Raw genomic sequence first — 20186 nt, 5'->3', positions numbered from 1 at the left:
TTTCCAACAAAAGTTGGATTGTAAATTTTTATTACAAATTAAATTAATTAAAATCATTTGTGTTTTTCTTTCGGGGCTGTTTAATTTGCAAATTTTATTGAAAACGTTGGATTATATTTTATTTCGGGATAAAATAATGCAAAATCTCATTAGCTGTATTATATAGTTTGCGTTTGTCTTCCGTTTTGTGTGGAAGGTGCTTTTTTGACGAGCATATACGCATTTCACTTCGCAAGTTCGTTTCGAAAGTCAAACATTGCATCTATAATAATACCATGCATTCGTGAAACGTAGACGAAATTATTTCGTGCAAAAAGCTAACATACTCACATTCAACGTGAATTTGCTAGATTCAGGGTAAAATATTTGAGGGAAGTTCATCAAAAGCCACGAACGGGAGAAAGTTGACGGCAAAATTTTTTAGCGGTATATCACATATTATTAGGTAACTACCGGGGATTAAAACTGACACGCACGATGCATGCGCATCGATAGAACACAGAATATCGAATTTCAATGGTATCTGGGATACGAAATTCAACGCTATAGATATACAAAAATGATACATGCGTTTATTCGCGAGAATTTGCAGTTACGCGCTCTCTAAATCTAAAAATCAATCGAGTTCGCCAAAACTGTACGTATCCGTGTCACAAATCTAACAGCTGCGAAACGTAGGATTGCGCATTTGCAAATTTCGGAACTCTACGGAACGGTTGACGGTAACTTTCGGATGAATATATCGAACTCACTTTAGTTGGGGAAATTCCGGACACACGGAGCCTTTATACGGCGGAATAATATCCCGCCTGGGACAGATAGGGCGTGTGGTTATGAGATACGCCGGCACGTAATTACCTCTTGCACTGTTCAACGTGTACGCACACCGATGCGGCGATTGCGAACTTGTTAATCACATGTTCGCACACATCTTCGCGGAATCTGTCGCAAAATATATCGAGCAAGATAGATAGTACGTGTACATACCGATTCGCGCGCTAACATTTTTATCGAATTGACAAATTGCATCTTTGTAACGGGGGGGGGGGGGACATCGTAGAAATATTTATAAAGATTGAAAGAAAGAAATATATACAAAAATGTTACTTTGCTATATATCGCATATATATATATATATATAATATCATGTTGCGGCATAATAATTGTCATTGATAAAAGACGCCTCATTAATTAGCGAAGAAAAGATGTGACAATACTCTTTGTTGTGGGAAAGAAAGATAATATGATTGTCTGGAATTAATCCACGCGCGCGACATGTACACTTAAGCGCGCGATTTATCACGCGGCCGTAAAATATTGCGTAAACTCTTTTTAACGCACCTCGGTTATGACTCTCCTCCGCGAGAGTTGCCCGCGATAATGTTGTATCGTTTGTTTTGCAGGCGCTTCAAACTGGAAGCGGAAATTGCCTCCATGACGTGGAAAGTGCATTGGGAAGACATAATCGTGATGCCTAACGCAAAAACAAGGGGCTCCATGTATTCCCTGATTGCGAATAAGTTTCGCGGTAGTCAACTGGTAAATATGACGGGAATTCTCGCGTGATCGTTGCGTAAGGTTTTCCTCATGTCGCTTCACCTCGCGCTCGCGAAAATGGCAATTCGATTATCTGGGGATCTTTCGAGAAGTAATTCGAGCAAGGGATTAGGCAAATATTTGTTGCGATAAGCTGCAGTGGATAAAATAAACAACGGCGCGACGATGATCAAATTTTCATTCCAGCGCTCATTCCGACAGCGTTTATTTATTCCAATAATTTCATTCTTGAGAGAAACCGGAGTTCGTATCTCTCAGGCAGAATCCCTGAAGAAAGAAAAGAGGACAATGGTGGGAAGTACTATCTCGCGAGTATATAGGAAGTACTATCTCGCGAGTAGTGCTTACCCACTTCCGGAACATCCGTGTAGCAACCATAAAGAAGACTTTATTCCATTGTACGTTATTCTGTAGACGCGTTTCTTATCATTTCCTCAGGTAGCGTTACGGTGTAGAAGCAAAAGAGAAAGCATCCTGTTAGATTTCATACTGACTCTTTTTTTTTTACAGGAAAATAAAAGGAAAAGAACGAGAAGAAAAAATAAATGCCACTTTGCCTTGATTTTACATTTATTTGCGCGATCGTACAGAGCATGTCAAAATCGATTTGACGACGGAATTTTTTAATCAATTTGCATCGAACCATGTTTAGTTGAAATGTCAAGATATCAATAACTTTTCCGGATTTTAAACAATTGAAAATAAAAAACTTTTTCAAACATACTTTCAATGGTATTTTCAAAAACGAGAATCTATTCTATTTAACTCAACTTAAATTCGTATTGACTTTCAATTAAAAGTTTGTTTAGTAAGACATTTAATCTTCAAAGTTACCTTTACCCGGAAAGGGATCATTTTCGAATTTGTCGAAGCGTCTAAAATATTCTCTAGTACTTAAGATACTATGCCTTACGTAACTTTGCTCTAATTCATCATTATTTAAAAAATCATCTTTGTTCCAGACAGTGTATTCTGAGGAGAACGTAAGTCTTCCGGACGATGTTGATAAAAATGTATATTTCCCGACAGGATTTTATAAGGTTAGACAAACTTCATTTTTATTTTAATTTTAAACAGTAGCGCACGTGTGACATATCATCAATCATGTCGATTATAACTTTGACAATAGGAAAAATAAATCACAATGCATCTATGTACAACAAAATATTTTTCAAGTTATTTCCAAATCACGTAACGTAGTTTATGGCATTAATAGGATTAAACGTCAATGTATATTATCTACAATCGTCATATATATTCTCTAAGCGTTGAATACAGGTACGTGTTGTTCACGTCCGCCAATCAATATTCATTTTATTTCTTTTTAGAATAGAGATATTGTTTCAATAGAACGCCAAACAATCGCACAACAAGTGCATTCAAATAAAAGAAAGTAGTGTGAGCACTAATTTATTAACAATTCCATCGCAAGTGCACTGTTACAACTGTAAAAAAGCTTTTTTTTATATATAAGAAGATTTACGCTAATAAAATTATTTTTTCGATTTTTGAGTTATTTCCCGTAAAGCTTTTTTGCTGCCAAACTCGTCGAAGTTCATCGTTATTCAATATTGATCCAATTTATATTTCCATACATCGCGTTTTGCAAGACAAAACAATATATATATATATATATATATATATATATATATATATATACTCGTATATATATTTTTTTTTCTTTTTACGGACACATGATTTTCGCCAGGAAATAAAAGATATTGTCAGTCAATAATTCCGTCGATCGTAAAATCGCAATTCGTTTCAGAACTCGAAAGTCGCTATAAAACTGATACCGAGAAATAAAGTGGAGATCTCAAGACCTTTGTTGCTGGAGCTAAAGCGGGTGAGTAACTGACTTTGCAAGTACACGCTTTATTATTTGTCAATCTTAATTTGTCAAACGTGACTTCTCAGAGCACACACCTCGAGACGCAATCTTTTTAATAACGATCTTCAATACGTTATTGCTTCTCCAACAATCGGTATTGCATGTAATAGGCCTTAATTCATATGAGTGGTGATGTTGGTGACTTTCACAGATGAAGGATCTCCAGCACGATCATCTTGTACGATTTTATGGTGCCTGTCTCGAGCCGCCGCATTGTTGCCTCCTAACCGAATACTGCCCCAAAGGATCTCTCCAGGTGAATTGCATTTCGCGTCCCGATTTAAAGTTTTGATTGAACCAAGGAAACAATTGTTCCGCGTGTCACTGAATTAAAAACGAGATACTTGCGATATTGCTGTCAGAATGCGTCACAACTTGTGATCTTGTTTTTAATAGCAATCTTTTTCTTAATAAGACAAAAGTTAATAACGGCAGAGTAATTTATCTAATTAACTTCGAATTAATTTTAATATAATAACATCACAAGACCTATTAATTATGAGGAGTATATATATATATATACAATTATATGAGGATAATATATAATTAATTATAAAGGGTATATATAAATTGCGATTAAAAATAATTACTTCCTTGATACTTTAAAAAAGAATCGATCATCAATTTGATCATAATATTACAGCCTTGTCATAAAATGTGATGTCTGTATATGCAGTAGTATCTGCAATATCGTATATCGTATATATAATATCGGGAACGATATATTATATATATATATATATATATATATATATATGTGCATACGGCTGCGTTAATGCCCGGGAAGAAAAATGTGTGCTGTAAGCAAGCGTATGTATATTACTAATGCACTTATCTATAAGCGTTGCAAGTGTCCTATATATATAAAACGCGAAACAAAAGATGCTCCATTTTATTTGATACCTGTCTTATCTCATGGTGGCAACTTTAAGTACTCGATCGAACTATCTGATTCGGCTGAATTGCCATTGAAATAACACGAGCAAAACTTGTACACTTAATCAAAGAGGAGTACGTCGAAGGAGTTGCATGAAACTTCGAGCATTTTGCATATATATATATATATATATATATATATATATATATATATATATATAGAGCGTTGAGAAACATACAAATATATGATAATAATATTCAATCGTGCAATATATATTCGAACAAATATATATATGTTTTTTCAAAAATATATTGCAAAAATTATTAATATTGTAAAAAATTGTATAAAATCCCGATCCCGCGAATTGATATTTTAATTCTTTCTTTGTTGGACAGGATATACTAGAGAACGAGCAGATAAAGCTCGATCGCGTGTTCAAAGGATCCCTGATACACGATATCGTGCGTGGGATGGTATATCTCCACGCGTCGGAATTAAAGAGTCACGGTAATCTCAAGTCCTCGAACTGCGTCGTTGACTCGCGATTCGTCTTGAAAATCGCCGATTTCGGCTTGCACGAGCTGAGACGAACGAGCACGGATGAAGATGACGACAAGGACAGCTACGCCTATTGGAGGAGTATGTGTTTTGTAAAACGGGATTCGTAAAGGACGATCTCGCGCAACGATATTTTCCCAACGATCGTAGTTGCAACGCCAAATATTTTCCAAACGTGTGGGAACGCGGGCAACACGAGAAAGTTTTGTACGTTTTGTACGTTTACTTTAAACATTATCTCCATTTTCATCTGGCTTTTTCGTTTGGCGATGTAACTATTTGAACACGCGTTTTTTTTTTTTATCACGCGCGTGAACGTTTATCAATAAGTAACACAGTGAAAGGGAGAGACATTTATTTAATCGATGATTTATATAAAATATCAAAAAATTTTTTAAACGCAAATATTTTTTATCTCGATGTTTTTCTATTTTTCTTCAAACACTTGTAACAGTTCCTCCGCAAATATTGTAACTTATATTTGCGATAACGAACGAACGAACGCGTGGCAAAGGGAGGAGAGATCGCGATAAATCGCTCTGATTTTTAGAGCAGGAAATTCGATATTTGCAGAACGGCTGTGGACAGCTCCAGAGCTGCTGAGGATGGAGAGACGACCGCCCGAGGGCACTCAGAAAGGCGACGTGTACAGCTTCGCTATAATCGTTCACGAGATCGTGATGCGCCAAGGGCCATTCTACTTGGGAGACAATAACGAACTCTCTCCAAAGGGTGAGTCTTTAACGTCATTCGAGATAATCGCGGATACCAAGCACTTGCCTCTCGTCGCGTTCCGTATTGCGGGAATAAAAACAGTCTCTTATTCGGATGTTACTTCTTTCAATATGCATTATTCGCATTACGGTTAAGTTAATTTGAAAGAAACAGAACAGATTTTACTGTTATATATATAGAATTAGTATATATTATAGTAATTCTTATTATTTAAAAGATTACATGATCAAAATTTGTACAACGTCGATAAGCAAGTTATTGATATGAGAGAAAGCTTTATATAGAACTTACATAGACATATGTATATAAAGTACATATATAAACATGTACATACATGTAAATTTATGTAAAAATAAATATATGCGTACTAAGTGTTAATTAGAAAAATACATTTTCACGCGTCAGTGATATATGATGAAGATCAAAAAGGAATTTCTTCATAGCATTGCTTTGTAATGATAGAAAACGTTGTCAAAAATATTTAATACATTCAGTGGATAAAAGAAGAACGCATAATAAACATAATTCAAATTGGATATCGTTATTTTATTTCATAACGGTTTCTACGAACATTTTCGTCCAGGCATCTTAAAGAATGACTGAAGAAAATTTGAATTTTAAATTATATAAGTTCATTATATAAGTTCATGCATTATATACGTATATTTCGCTTCACATAGTATTGACTTTTTGCGTTCTTATTTATGAAATCAGTATGCACGTTCTGAAATATGATCACGAACATATCGCGTGACATGATTTGTAATGACTCACATATTACGATTTGGCTAGCGGTAATGTATAAATCTTAATAAAAAAGTGACGTGATCTCAATTTTTAATTAACGTTATGCGCAAACCAAATGCAGAAATTAATTTGTTGATTTTCAATATGAAATTGCCAGCATATTCTACGGTGCAACGCAATTTCAGTTCACTTACTGTTTTATTAAAAGAATGTCAATATGATAAATACTTCTGTTAAAAGCTTTTGATTGTAGGAAAAAAATCGTTAAGCTTTTAATTGCTTTTAAAATAATCTAATACAATTTTTATGACAACAAAAATGTAATACTAAATTATTCATATATTTTACATTTTTGTTCCACGATCAATATTTTAAAGAAGATTTTTGTTTAGTGAGAAATGACATTTCGTTCATTGCTTTATCGACTGTCGGTTATCAATACCTGTTAAAGCTTTCTAGAAAGCTTTCTTGATTCTGGAACAGCTTGCAAGTTTCTGTCAGAATTTAGACAATTTGTTGCCAACAATCGTTTGTTTTCAGAACAAATTGTATAAATAATGTTTAAATATTAAGACAAAACAAAAATATCAATTGTCTTGCAAATTGTATATGTAATATCTATTGTTGAAATTTTCAAAAATAAATTGAGAGACCATTATTCATTATGACCAGCCAAATTTTTTATCTCGTAAAATTCAACTACGTAAAATTAGAAAATCTATTCTTACCGCAAAAAATTACCAATAAATTTTAATACACAAACTAAAGCAGATGATTAATTAATTAATTCATAAAACATATATAATCAAAAGGTATATAATCAAAATATCTTCATGGACATTGATATCGCATCAAATATCGGTGACCAGAAAAGTGGAAACTCTGGAACGGTGGATAAGCTTGCAAGCACGATCCGACCGACGGCTTCGAAACGAGAGAAAAGCTCGTCTGACGTATCTATATCGAACAACTGTTGCTCACTCGGTAATATTCGGAGTGTCGGAGCAAAACGAAGCGAGCTTTTACCACCGAAGGGCGCCGTATCCTCCTCGATCCTCCGGGAAGATCAACCGGCACGCTGCTGTTTGCGCGACCGATAACGGAGTTCTCGCACGAGCTTGCAAGCTCGCGGATCGATCACAGAATGAAATGTGTCGCGAGTTTCGTAGAAGCACGTTGAAGCGAAGTCCGAAAGCTCAGTCGAAGCTCTCACGCGTCCTAGAACGCATACGACCGGCTCTCTCGCGCGCGCCGAGACACTTCTCGAGATCGTTCTTCTCCCTTCCTCTCTATCTCCTCGGCGTAAAAAAAAAAAACACGTACTTTCGAGAGCGACACGTGAAATCAGCGGGCATCACATATGCCCCGGTCCACGGCCTAATAACGGAGTCGTAGGTGTTGTTCTGGACGGAAAAGAGAGAGAGAGAGAGAGAGATCTTTCGCTGAGCGGCATACCTGACGACAACGTGCGTGCACAACGCGCTGTGTTCTTCCTCCCTCTTTCTTCTTTTTTTTTTTTTTTTTTTTTTTTTTTTACATAATTATGCGTGTAATCGCATAAATGTGTCGTCGGAATCCGTCGGATTGTTCGTTAGAATTGATTCCGTCGCGTGATTTACTCGCCGTTTAATCGCCGGTTAATCGGCATTCGTATCGATTCCGAGAGACCGCCGCAAGACCGGGTCGACGCACTTCCGTATAATATCCGCGTTACAATCGTGCGGAAACAATTATCGTTGCACCATGAAACGTCAGGAAAAACAGCGCGAGGAAATAAATCCCGGTGACCGTATTAGAGAGAAAGAGGCCACTGACCGTGTTAGAGGTCCCTCGGTAGACGGAACGGAGCTACGTCAGTATTAAAGCTCTTCCACTGGGGAAAGGAAGTGAATTCCTTGAAGGGTTAGAAAAGGGTAGAGAAGAAAGAAGGTTCATCAAGAAAAATATATTCTTAATTTTGTTGGGGGAGCTTCTCCTTAAATAAAGATAATTTTTGTTCACAGTTAAAGCAAGCTCTTTGGCGACATTGAGAGCGCATGATTTCCATTTGAATGAATTAAAAAAAACAAAAAAACTCTAATCTCTTTTCCTGTACAAAGTGAACCACTGATGATGTAAATATCAGAATCGAAAGTTTCATTAATATTCATAGCACTTTCGGCGTCAATTCGTTAAAAGCATTAGCGAAAGTCGGTCTATCCGTTTACTTAGATCACTGGTAGATTTAACTTCACACCTACATTACACACGCGATGCGGTTTGATCCGGCTTAAAGTGAGCGCGATTTGCTGACAGATCGAGGAGAGAAACTCTACGAGAGGTCGCGCGCATGGTAACCCGACAAGTGATAGATCGCATAACCGATCGGACAGGATCGTAAACTACTCGTTTCGCGATCCGCTACATTTTCTGCGCGAGTTCACTCCGGCCGTTTGCTCACACGGTCCGCGATTGCAACTTTTTATTTCCGTTCCTATTTCCTATCGCCGTCACGGGCGAAACTTATATCTTTTTTTTTTTTTTATTCTTTACACATCGAGAATGCCGCTATAAGAGATACCTCGTCTTATTTGTTGTCCGTTGTCGCATATTTGTAACAATATGAAATTGCAATGTACTATCTCTTTTTCTCGCCTACGCGATGATCTTGCTTTTCTTCTTCGAAGTTCCGCGCTCGTGATTCTTGTTTATGCGACCGTGATGAAAACGTAGTTTCCAGAAGAATTTCCCAGAGGAGAATGAAATTTTTGTTTTGAAAAAGGAATATTAGCCTCAAACTTTGGAGTAAACGACTCGCTTCAACAATGATTTTCGCGAAGAGATATTCAAACGAAAAGTGATCAAAATATTTTAATTAATTTGTATGAATGTTTTATTATTTACATAAAACTTTAAGATCTAATTTTTTTTTGATATCTAGATTTTCCGTTGCATAAACCCAATGGAAAGTATATCGTAAGGGAGGGGGGAGGGGGATAAATGTGCGTTATATATAAACATTATATAACGATTACAGTTCCGTGGGTATCCAATATCGATATCCACGTTAATGTCGAGCTTCTTGTACCATGAATATTTCATTCGCGCAACGTCCCGTCTTTATTTCCTGTGAAATAACGGTGAAAAGCGCGCGTGCTAATTTACTCGGAGGCGGAATCGAGGTTACGAGCGGCTCGCGGCTCGCGGTCATTAATTCCGCGAGGTGTGTTTTCGACGGTCGACGTGAAACGGCGACATGAGCGAAACAACTTCCCCGTTTCACGAATGTTTTTGTGATTTGACGCCTTCGACGAAAGATACAGCGTGTACAGTGACGATGGTGTAGGGGAAGTTAAGCCCGACGCATGCAGTAGGACAAAGTTTAATGAGGTCAGTCGTGGAAGTGGTGGCAAAGACCCGGGGGTAGACTCGGCCAGAATGGGACGACATAAACGCGAGTTTGTTCCCTAATGCGGCGAAATCCTGCTAAATCGAGAGAGAGAGAGAGAGAGAGAGAGAGAGAGAGAGAGAGAAACTATGGGTTATCACTCGAAACAATTTAATCGGATAATACGTTCGATTTTTGAGAAGTTTTTCTCGCTCTTCACGAACAGCGAAAAATATTTATATTCAGCGTTTCAATGAAATAGTTCGTTATTTTTCGAGTTTGTTCTCGGAGTTCTCCTTTTCGATCGATTTTCAGTTACTCTCAACTCTCGGTCTTACTTTTCATTTTCAAGCAAAAATGCTAATAATCCAATCTTTTTTTTTTTAAGTTGCATCTCAAGACGGGAAATTATTAAATAAAAATTAGATATAATCTAATCTAACGACTCTTTCTCACGGAAATTGGCGTATCTCCAATGAAATTTCAAAAGCAAGGAACTCATAAACTCAAACGAAAACAGGGTCATTGATCGTAAAACGATCAGATAAAGATGTCGGAAAGGAATCGAGTAAGAGGAAAGAAATCAAAGTCAGTGCCATGATTCAAGGCCGATAAGATATAACTTTTCGACGAAATTCCATTCCAGACGACTAAATCGACTGTAATATCGTTACACGCGAATTAAACTTTAAGATGCTCATCGTGCTTGTTTCAACCTCGAATGCTCCGAGGAAAGCTTTCGGATAATAGCTTCACTCATTAGCTCTATAATATAACTTCCACAAATATAACTTCTACAAATCGATTTAGTACTAAATTAGTATCTTATTCAGAGATAATTATCGGAATAATTTGCTCGGTATTAGATGTCATCATTGAATACATTTTTTTCTTATAAAACCATTCCTTCTCGTAAAAACGTAGTTAATCTTTCAATGAAATTCTGTCTGTCTTAATTGCTCGTTCAATCTGATTGTTATAATGATTATTATTTGAAACGTTATTATCTGAAACGTTATTGGCCGTGAAATATCAACGAGCAACTATGCAATTATAATGGAGCAATGGAGTAGATACTTGAAATTTTATTGTAATTTCGCGTAATTAAAGTTTTAATGTAACCTTTGAGAAAATGAAACGCATAATGATTTGAAATATTTAATAAATATTACTTCTAGTTGAAAAATAATGCATGTTTTTAAATGAAAAGAGATAAGTACACATTTGAAAGACGAATGGTAAATGTTTTAATATATTGCCAAAATACTATTTACCTAATAAAGGTCGAACAGACCTCACTTTCTCTTGCATGTTAAACGACAAATGAAAATTAATTTTATATAAAATGCTTGTTGTACTACATTCGAGATAAACACAATGGAATATATGTTATTATGCGTAGTAAGACAACAAATTAATTGCATTTATGACAAACGTGATATAACCTTTATATATTAATACTTTGATAATTTAAATTTAGCGTTAGATTTATATTATATTATCTTAAACATAAATATCTTAACAAGAATTATACAATTACACGCTCTAAATATTATCTATGCAATTATCAACAAAAGGTAAAAACATGGTACATAATTTACAAGGTACATAATTTACAAGAATAATTTACGATCTGTCTTACTCGAATTTTCTCTCACATTTGCTCTCTTAATACATGCCCCAAAGAGCATAAGCAGTGAATGTCTCGTCTCTATCTATATTTAAATTTTCTTTTTTCACTGTGCGCCACAATGATCAAGGAAACGCTTTTCAACATTTTTCATCTGTCAAAAAGCGACACGCGATATTCACGAATGAATTTTCACGCATGATATACCACACTGATTGTTCAGCCGCGAAATTTCACGTTTGTGCGGAGGAAATATATTCGCGTAGTTATAAAGTCCTATCTGTCGTATAAATTTCTATCGTATCGTATCGGGTATGCCGACTCGGCGAAAGTGTAATACGTTTGCATCGTGCGTGTCTACGTGCACATACACGCACGCACGCATACGTACGCGAAGTACGGAAGAAGAGATGAGGAGGAGGGAAGATCCGATATCGCGACGGTAAATTTTTTCAAGGGCTGTCCGGCGAGGCAGTTTGGCTCTCCCTTGATCGACGGCCAGGCACTTCGAGGGCGAAGATAGAATGGCAGAGAGAAGTAATGCCTCGAGCACAAGTAGCCTGACTCTGCCACAGGTGCCAGGGACGAGCCCCGATGGCGGGGCGAGTCCCAGGAGGGCCGTCAGTCCTCTCCTCGAGGTCCGCAGGCCTCACTGCACCCTCAACTGCGAATCCTGCAACCTGTTCCTCGAGGACATCTACAGGCACAGTACGTGTCCGTTATCCTTCGTACACGGATTCGGTTTCCTGTAGTCGAATTTGATATCCAATCAAATTAGTAGCCATTTTCCGGTTTCCGAAGATAAACACCTCCTCCGGAATATAAATAATATAATTTTAATTTCGGACAAAAATAGATAACTTTTTGCACCTGTGTGTGTGTGTGTTATGGAGTACGGAATACTGTTAGAAAAGATATTTCAGGTGATACATATTCTAAATTGATGTCGAAATCATTACCATAGAGGAATTGTACAAAATATGCAACGCTCCACGGGGCAGTAATTGGAATAGAATAGCTCAAAGTGCCTCACATTTTTGCCACTTTTCCACTAAATGTTATTGAACTTTTATATGTTATTTCTAATAAATGTAAACATGTTTTATCTAATTTAGCTTTTTGATAGTTTTTGTACATATTTTTGCATATATTTTTTTAAAGATTTCTAGTAATTAAAATATTAATTATTATTATCGTTAGTATATACTTTAATTAATTAACTTATACATACATTATTTATATTTTTCTTATGTTTTTTATATATTTTAATCTATACAGTTATTCAATTTTTTGCTTGCAAATTATTCTTTTCAAATTTCATTGTTTATTCCTTCTTTTAATAGAAATTGCGTATCATTAATTTAACGGAATCTTTTATTCCGGGAATTTAGGGAGTGTATTACGATACGCAGTGTATATGATACGCAGAAATCAAGCTGAAATATGTTTGGATATTCTACATGTGGAATTGCAAATATTTTCTTTCTCTGTAGATCGTTTCATAATTGGAATATTTCAAGTAATTTTAATGTTTATTTTATTATTTGTTATACTGTTTAAGTCCTTAAGACTTATAAGTCTCATTGTTATTCAGTTTCCTTATAAATAAATTTATAAAGAAACAGAATAACAATGAAGAAGGTATATTAGTTGAATAAGTAAAAATAAGCAGAAATATAAATTGAATATTATAAATAGCTGTATCGTTTCAATCACTTTTCAATTGCAAAAGCTTGCGTTTCATACTGACCGATGATTAAACGAGATTAATTTATTTAAAAAAGAAATAACTGCAATATGTGATTATGAAGGAAAAACGTATTTCCACTTCTTTGTACGTGCAAGTTATAAAAGAAACTGAATTATCAATACATTTATTTCTCTTTGTCGGTTTACCTCAATTCGCTTCTTGTATCGGTATGACTAGTTTTACATCAGAAAACCGTTTAACTAATTCTGTGATTTTATGGAACGGATATATCAATGTTAGACAGGATGGAATTCCGGCATGAACGTATATGTGTAAACGTTATTGTAAATTGATCTCCATCCGGTATTTCTACCCGTGATGAAATTGGCGTATGCCATATATGTGACCGGAAATGTAAAGCATTCCTGTCGATGATTATATAGCTTCAAACGCCCGCGAATACCGTCACATTTTATAATTTTATCTAATCGACAATTCTGTCAGATTTCCCTAATTATATTTAGCGATACAGCTTTACGCTTATTCGTGTACTGCATTCCTCGCAAAAGGAAATTTACACCCGTAATGTAGAAATAAATTATGCCATATATATATATATATATATATATATATATATATATATATATATATATAAGCAAATAAAATTTAAATACGATCTAAGCCGGCTTATCTTTCATCTTTTCTCAACCTCGAAATAAAAAGAAATAAAAATTATTCTTGATAAGACAGATTCTTATATAACGTGTCTCATCTCGATCCGCTGATATCTCGAGACGTTTCCATGTCAGTCTGTGAAGAATGTATCTTATTGCAAAAATTTATTTTCACGTCGGTTAGATACGCTACAATAAATCGTCGATGAGCGACATTGTACTTGGGAATATTAAACGGCAAACGGGAAGTTTATAACTGCGTGCTCTTTGAAATGATATGTGAACAGTAGTGAGGCTCGTTGGCAGGCGGACGAAGGAGAAAGTTTCTCTCTGGTAGGCAAACACCGCCGTCTGACGTAAGCGCGGACTACTCCACTGAGCCGATATGAAAGTAGCTTCGCGCGATCGCACGTTCCAATTCTGAATTAGAATTACTCAATTACAACACTGCGGAATACCTCGTGGTATTACGTTTCGATTGTCTTTCAACACATTGTCCTATAATCGTCACACATTCGCAATCGATACTTTTACGTCCAACAAGCGGATTATTTTCTGCGCCTTCTATCTTTTTCCTTTTTCACAAAAAGATTCCTTTACATTGCTGTCTGAACTTTTACATCGCTTTGATATCATATGACACGCTTCGTCTCTGTTGCAGAAATAGTAGAAGGTGTCAGAAGAGGTGGCGGTTCACCCTTAAGACCTGTAATCGATGACGCTTCCGTCGAAGAAGAGGTAAATATTATTAACATATTTTATTTTAAACATATTCACGCTTATTTTAAATATATTTACGTTTATACTTTAATAATATTTATGCAAGATTTATCTGCCCGCGGTAATCAATATGTCGTTCATTAGCATTATCAATTGCATATTATCATCAAATATTCATATTATTCATCATATTATTAACATATATATTATCAATCGTTTGTTTGTTCAAAGTGAATTTTTCAAAAGAAGAGCATAAATTTACAAGATAAATCTCATTTTACAGGTAGCCATTCTAATGAGACGATGCTGGGCGCAAGATTCTGCGGACCGACCGGATTTCCCTGCGTTGAAGCAAACAATTCGCAAAATTAATAAGTGAGTTAATTTATCCCACTTACATTTTACATCATTAATGTAATTCCTCAATTTTTGCGATTTGCAATGGTCGTACGTTTCTAATTACAACTAAGTCCGCATCGATTCTGCGAACGTCACGTATGTAATTTGGCAGCGAACTTAAAGCGGGACCTCGTTAAAGCCGGACCAAATTTCAATGGCCCATTCTCTCATTAAGCTAAAAGCTCGCGTTGAAACGCGGGCGGTGGATATTGAGATTATTATGATGGGAAAAAAGCGCATATATTGTTCTCCGGAATATCGATAAACCTCGGTCCGGGATGTAACGCGAGCGCGGGGCTGTAAAACTCGGAGTAACGGTCGAACTATGAAGAGAGAATGCATTAACTGCGTCATCGAGGTATTGTCCATCTAACGTTATTTCCGTCTCGTATTTCTACCGGGTTCGCCGTTACGTTTATATCGGGATGTTGACGTGTCAGAAATGTCGATAACGACGACGACTTCCCTCGACATCGGAATCGGCGATAACGATTGTATATAATTACGCGGGCACTAACGCGGCAAAATAGACGACGCGTCTTCGGCGCGAAAAGACGTGAGATTCAGGTCGAACGAATTGAGAAACGGCTGACTGCAATCTCCGGTATATGGTGTGGAACAGCGTTGTTCGTATTCAGTGCGGCAAATTGTACGGGCTATTGTAGAAGTCGACATAAAGCTTCGCCGAGGAACAGAAGTCGCGATATCTCCACGCGAGTATTTCTTCTTCTTTTCTCACAGGCAGTCACCTCTTCTCTCTCTCTCTCTCTCTCTCTCTCTCTCTCTCTCTCTCTCTCTCTCTCTCTCTCTCTCTCTCTCTCTCTCTCTCTGGTTGAATATTGGCATGTCGACCTTCCGGCAGTGTGCATCATCTCATACCCGAGGAACCCGAGAAAGAGTACACTCGTCGACTTCAGGCGCACGGTAATTCAGTAGGTTAATAACTGCACATGAAAGGGAATGGCTTCCGGACGGTTGAGCGCGTTCCGCTGAGGAACAGAAAACCGAGAAATAAGCGGAAAAAATGGTGGTGAGAGGCCGGAAGAGCGGGGGATAGAGTAAGCCGGAAAAAAAAACTGAAAGAGCCGTGTCACCGGCAATCGATCATCGTTCGACCTTATCCCCGAAGAAAATTGTGCTTGCTTATGGTCGCCGCTGGCTCTTCTCAGAAATACAAATTTGCGATTGAATCATCGGTGAGATTATCTTTCCTGGAGGAGGTACAAACTAAAAAGCGTATCGTCGAGAAGATATAATAAGATTTGAATTTTCGATCGTACGATCAAAAGTCAATGATGGTCTTACGAGAAAATGTGAATTAAGAATAGGGAGGACAGGGAAGGAAGAGAGATAGAGATATAGAAAAAAGCTTGATGCAGGAAAATGAGAAACGCTGCTTTGCATAATTTCTATAGGCATAATTTTTCTCATCGCGCTTCCGTGCGCTGAAATTTACGTCGAATAAGGATTATCCAATCTCACAGGAAAGCGATTCAATCGACAATCGTTCAATATCTTCGCCGGACGGCTGTTTTTTCGATTGACGGCTCGTCGCCGCGTTTGATCGAGAGCTTCCAATCTCATTTAACTTTGACGTAGTTTTATCGAAGCACTTGACAATTTTTATTTCGATTTTCGACGATAACGCCCATATGACTCCTGAATTGGATCGATGTTGCGCGCGGTGATTGACTTTCGCGAGAAATTTGCGGACTCGAGAGTCACATTTGTAAAAATCATTATTAAAACTGTTATGTCACCTAGATACACTTACATATTATATCTGATATTTTAATAAGTGATATAATATAATATAAAGTTAATATTTAATATTTATAATTCCACACAATTTTAAACATAACTCAAACTGTCGCGTCATTCAACCAGGATTATATTCGAATATGTCCTATTTAGCTTAACGTTTGATGTATATATTGTTCGAAAGTTCCAAAGCTATAACAACATCACGAACTGTCAGAGATACCTACAACTGACACTGTACTATACTGACAATCCCTTTAAACTTCCTAAAGCCTATTCAGTCTACAATACAGGAAACTACTCCGTACAGGATTAAATCGAAAAAGTTTAAAAATTCAAGAACATTTCTCAATTTAAAATCGATTTTTACACGAAAAGAATAATTTTGCTGTGTATTTAAAAATTTGGTCAAATATAATTCTGAAAATAATTTTATTAAACCAATCAAATTATCATGTAGAACGATTGAGCATGATACTAATATTGCACATTTTTTTATATTCTGACTACCAATTTAGTGATCTTACTTAACTGTAGTTGTCTTAATTATTTTGACAGCTTAGAATTATTTTTAGATTTGTATTTGTACAAATTTGTAGATACTTTAAAATTACTCTTTCTGTATTTAAAAACAAATGTTTTTATCAATGTTTATTTAAAAAATTAATTTATTATTAATTCTGACTATTTTTAAATATATCAATGTATTTAAAACCGAGTAATTTAATGTGCATATACAAGACTATATTTGTTAAATGCAAATATTATCTTTTGTCATATATACATTTGAATTTTAATAATTTTATAAAAATATTTGCAATTTTTGTTATTCTTAACATCAAAATGTCTATTTGCGAAAAGATATTACATATGTTTATACATACGCAGATATATATATATATATATGTATATATATATATATATATATATATATATATATATATATATATATATTAGCGTAATCTATAGTATACGTTGACTTATATGCATAACGATGCATAATATTACCATAAATATTGTGCATTGGTCATTACGCATTGCAAAGTTAAATAGTTTGATCAAACAAAATGCTAAAAGGAGCTTATAGTAATTATAATATGTTACGTATCCTCTAATTCCACAGAGACGAGTGACGACATTAGGATAATATTACAAAATATTTCAAAACAACAAAATCTTATTTACTTCGTCGATAAGCTCATTGTTCCGTACACAATATACGCGCGTGAACAGAATATAAAGTAATAATTTAGAACTATTCTCAACGTAAATACGTTGCGCAAACCAACACCAGAAGCAGAATCTCTCTTGAAAACAGAGAGCCTCTGTGTTACTTGAGATTAATAACTGAGAACTGAGAAGTTGTGAATATTTTTTTTAATACTCACAACGTAAAATATTTTTTAATATTCGTATCTTTAACAAAAATGTTTTTATACGTGAATATTTTTCAGAGAAGTTTTCTATTACGTACGCTTACGTGATATTACGAGAATTTCTGTTCCTGTCTTGCATTCGAAAAGCGTAAAAACGAATTCTACGTATTCGACTGAAGTATGCCATGTGCGAATGAATACCGGTGCAAAGGCGATCGGACGTACGTGTAGAGCACGTAAGAGGCATTGGGCAGCTTCAGTGTTCAATGCTGCAACGAATAGTGCGATTGGCAGCGGTAGATTAAAGCGGACGATAGCATCGTCGAGATTCGCCCGTTCATCAGCGTCCGTTACGCTGAATTCGCGAAGCTAACATCGTCGCTTACAGGAATTTTTACTGTCGGACGATTCTCTCGAGATCAAGCGCCAAAATAAAATTCTTATGTACCTTTCTCTTCCGGCTAGAAAATTGAGGCCAAAAAGGATTCATTATCAAACGAGAATTCTAGCAACGGAACCGTTTCCTTTGATCGGTGCATCGGAAATTATCAAAGACAGAGACAAGGGCTGCGGACTGATATTATACGTGCGCATACCCTATATGCTTCCTTCATTAAATTTTTTGCTCGCATCTATCGTCCAACGCGGAGTACATTCTATGTCTTTTTGCTTCCATTCGAACGAGTTATTAAATTACTGGTGCGATAGAAAAGACCAAAAGGCCGAAAGATGGAAAATACGGAAAGAGAGATAGAAGAGGTTTCCGTAATCTTAAAAAAAATGAGATTAATTTCAAAGCTTGATACAGATAAATATAGTACGAAAACAGAAAGGAAAGCAGCGACAAATTATCAAAAGATAAATGAAGATGAAAAAATTAAAAGATGTGGTTAAAGAGTAGACAGTGTTTGTGAGAAAAGTGGAAAGAAGTATATAAGCCGCGGTCTTGTTTGCACACCTACGTAAATGGAATTCTTTTCGTTATTAAATTACCTACTAAAATTACACAAAGTACATTAAATTATATGAAGCAATTTAGAAAGTTAAGTTTGCGTATATTGTAGACTGTGACGATATCATAACATTTTGCATGGTTACAAAAGCGATCACTCGATACCCTTGTTTTAGAAAAGTCACGCGTGTTTTTAACTTTCTTTTTAGGATTTAATTTCTAGACTTCACGAAAGTCCTTTTAAGACGAAGATTTACTCCCACGTAAGAAGTCTTAAGCTTTTATGCATGACTCGTGCCAATATTACATTATAAATCACGTCATATTCTATAGAGGCAATGTGCGCACGAGGAATATCTAATATCTCTTCACAAAGAAGGTTCGCTATAAATTCTTCTCCCGTATTGTTTCCTATAAAATCGATCTCGAAGATATTTCATGACATCATACAATATGGAGTAATGTGCGATTAACTAAAAAATTAATCTTTTCCATTTTATGCCACGTAGATATAAAATTTTTTTCTCTAAATAAAAATAGCAAAAAATTTCAGAAATCGTATTACCGTAGTTTCAATCAGAAATATTTTTTACAAATTATTAAATTCACAATATGAAAATAAAACTTCACAAAATGAAAATAAAATAATTTTTTAACTAATAAAAGGTTGTTAATTAACTTGTTAATTAACTCTAATCAAAACATGTTAACTAATTAAATATAATTAAAATTATAATTAAAAAATATGTATAATATGTATATATGGCGATAATTAAAAAATAAAATAATTACCTTCTCAATTTAAAAAAACATTCTTTGCACAATATTTTTATATTAATCCAAAATATTCTTTATTCATACATAATACTAAAAGTTTACTACTAAAAAGCGATTGATTATTACTTAGGAAAATGTATGTTCAATTCATTAGATATTTCATGGGATGCTAATTGTAATTTCTACATCTTTAGCAGCTCAATAAAGAAAAAAAAAAGATTCGATCACGTTTCGGTAAATCAGTAAACTTTGCTTTTATCTTTCGTGATTTGGAAACGGCGATGGTTCAGCTAATGTAATTTCGTGGGCTGAACCAATAAAATCGTGCGAGATCTTGATTGATTGGCGTGTACACATACTTTATTCGCTATTATAGAAACTCAAGTATCATTTTGTTCCTTCCAAATGTTACGCATGGAGCACGCATTGTTCGTATTGACTTCGTCGATAAGTTACAACTTTAAAAGTGTCACGA

The 20186-nt window shown here is 35.5% G+C and overlaps 1 protein-coding gene across 4 annotated transcripts in view; it reads left to right on the top strand.

Annotated features, from left to right (window-relative positions):
* LOC105433193 (atrial natriuretic peptide receptor 1) overlaps window positions 1-20186 on the top strand; it is a 79634-nt gene that overhangs the window by 41397 nt on the left and 18051 nt on the right. For all 4 annotated transcript variants that reach the window (XM_089071066.1, XM_089071011.1, XM_089071123.1 and 1 more), the window contains 8 exons: window positions 1404-1539; window positions 2520-2597; window positions 3326-3403; window positions 3600-3704; window positions 4721-4964; window positions 5457-5615; window positions 14388-14464; window positions 14730-14821. In XM_089071066.1, the coding sequence (XP_088927192.1) occupies window positions 1404-1539; window positions 2520-2597; window positions 3326-3403; window positions 3600-3704; window positions 4721-4964; window positions 5457-5615; window positions 14388-14464; window positions 14730-14821 (969 nt within the window). The remainder of the gene's footprint in view (window positions 1-1403; window positions 1540-2519; window positions 2598-3325; window positions 3404-3599; window positions 3705-4720; window positions 4965-5456; window positions 5616-14387; window positions 14465-14729; window positions 14822-20186) is intronic.

The sequence above is a fragment of the Pogonomyrmex barbatus genome, unplaced genomic scaffold (genome assembly GCF_055798465.1).
Source record: "Pogonomyrmex barbatus isolate J1 unplaced genomic scaffold, ASM5579846v1 scaffold1, whole genome shotgun sequence".
In the NCBI taxonomy this organism is placed as follows: domain Eukaryota; kingdom Metazoa; phylum Arthropoda; class Insecta; order Hymenoptera; family Formicidae; genus Pogonomyrmex; species Pogonomyrmex barbatus.
This window is presented reverse-complemented; position numbering and strand designations above follow the sequence as displayed.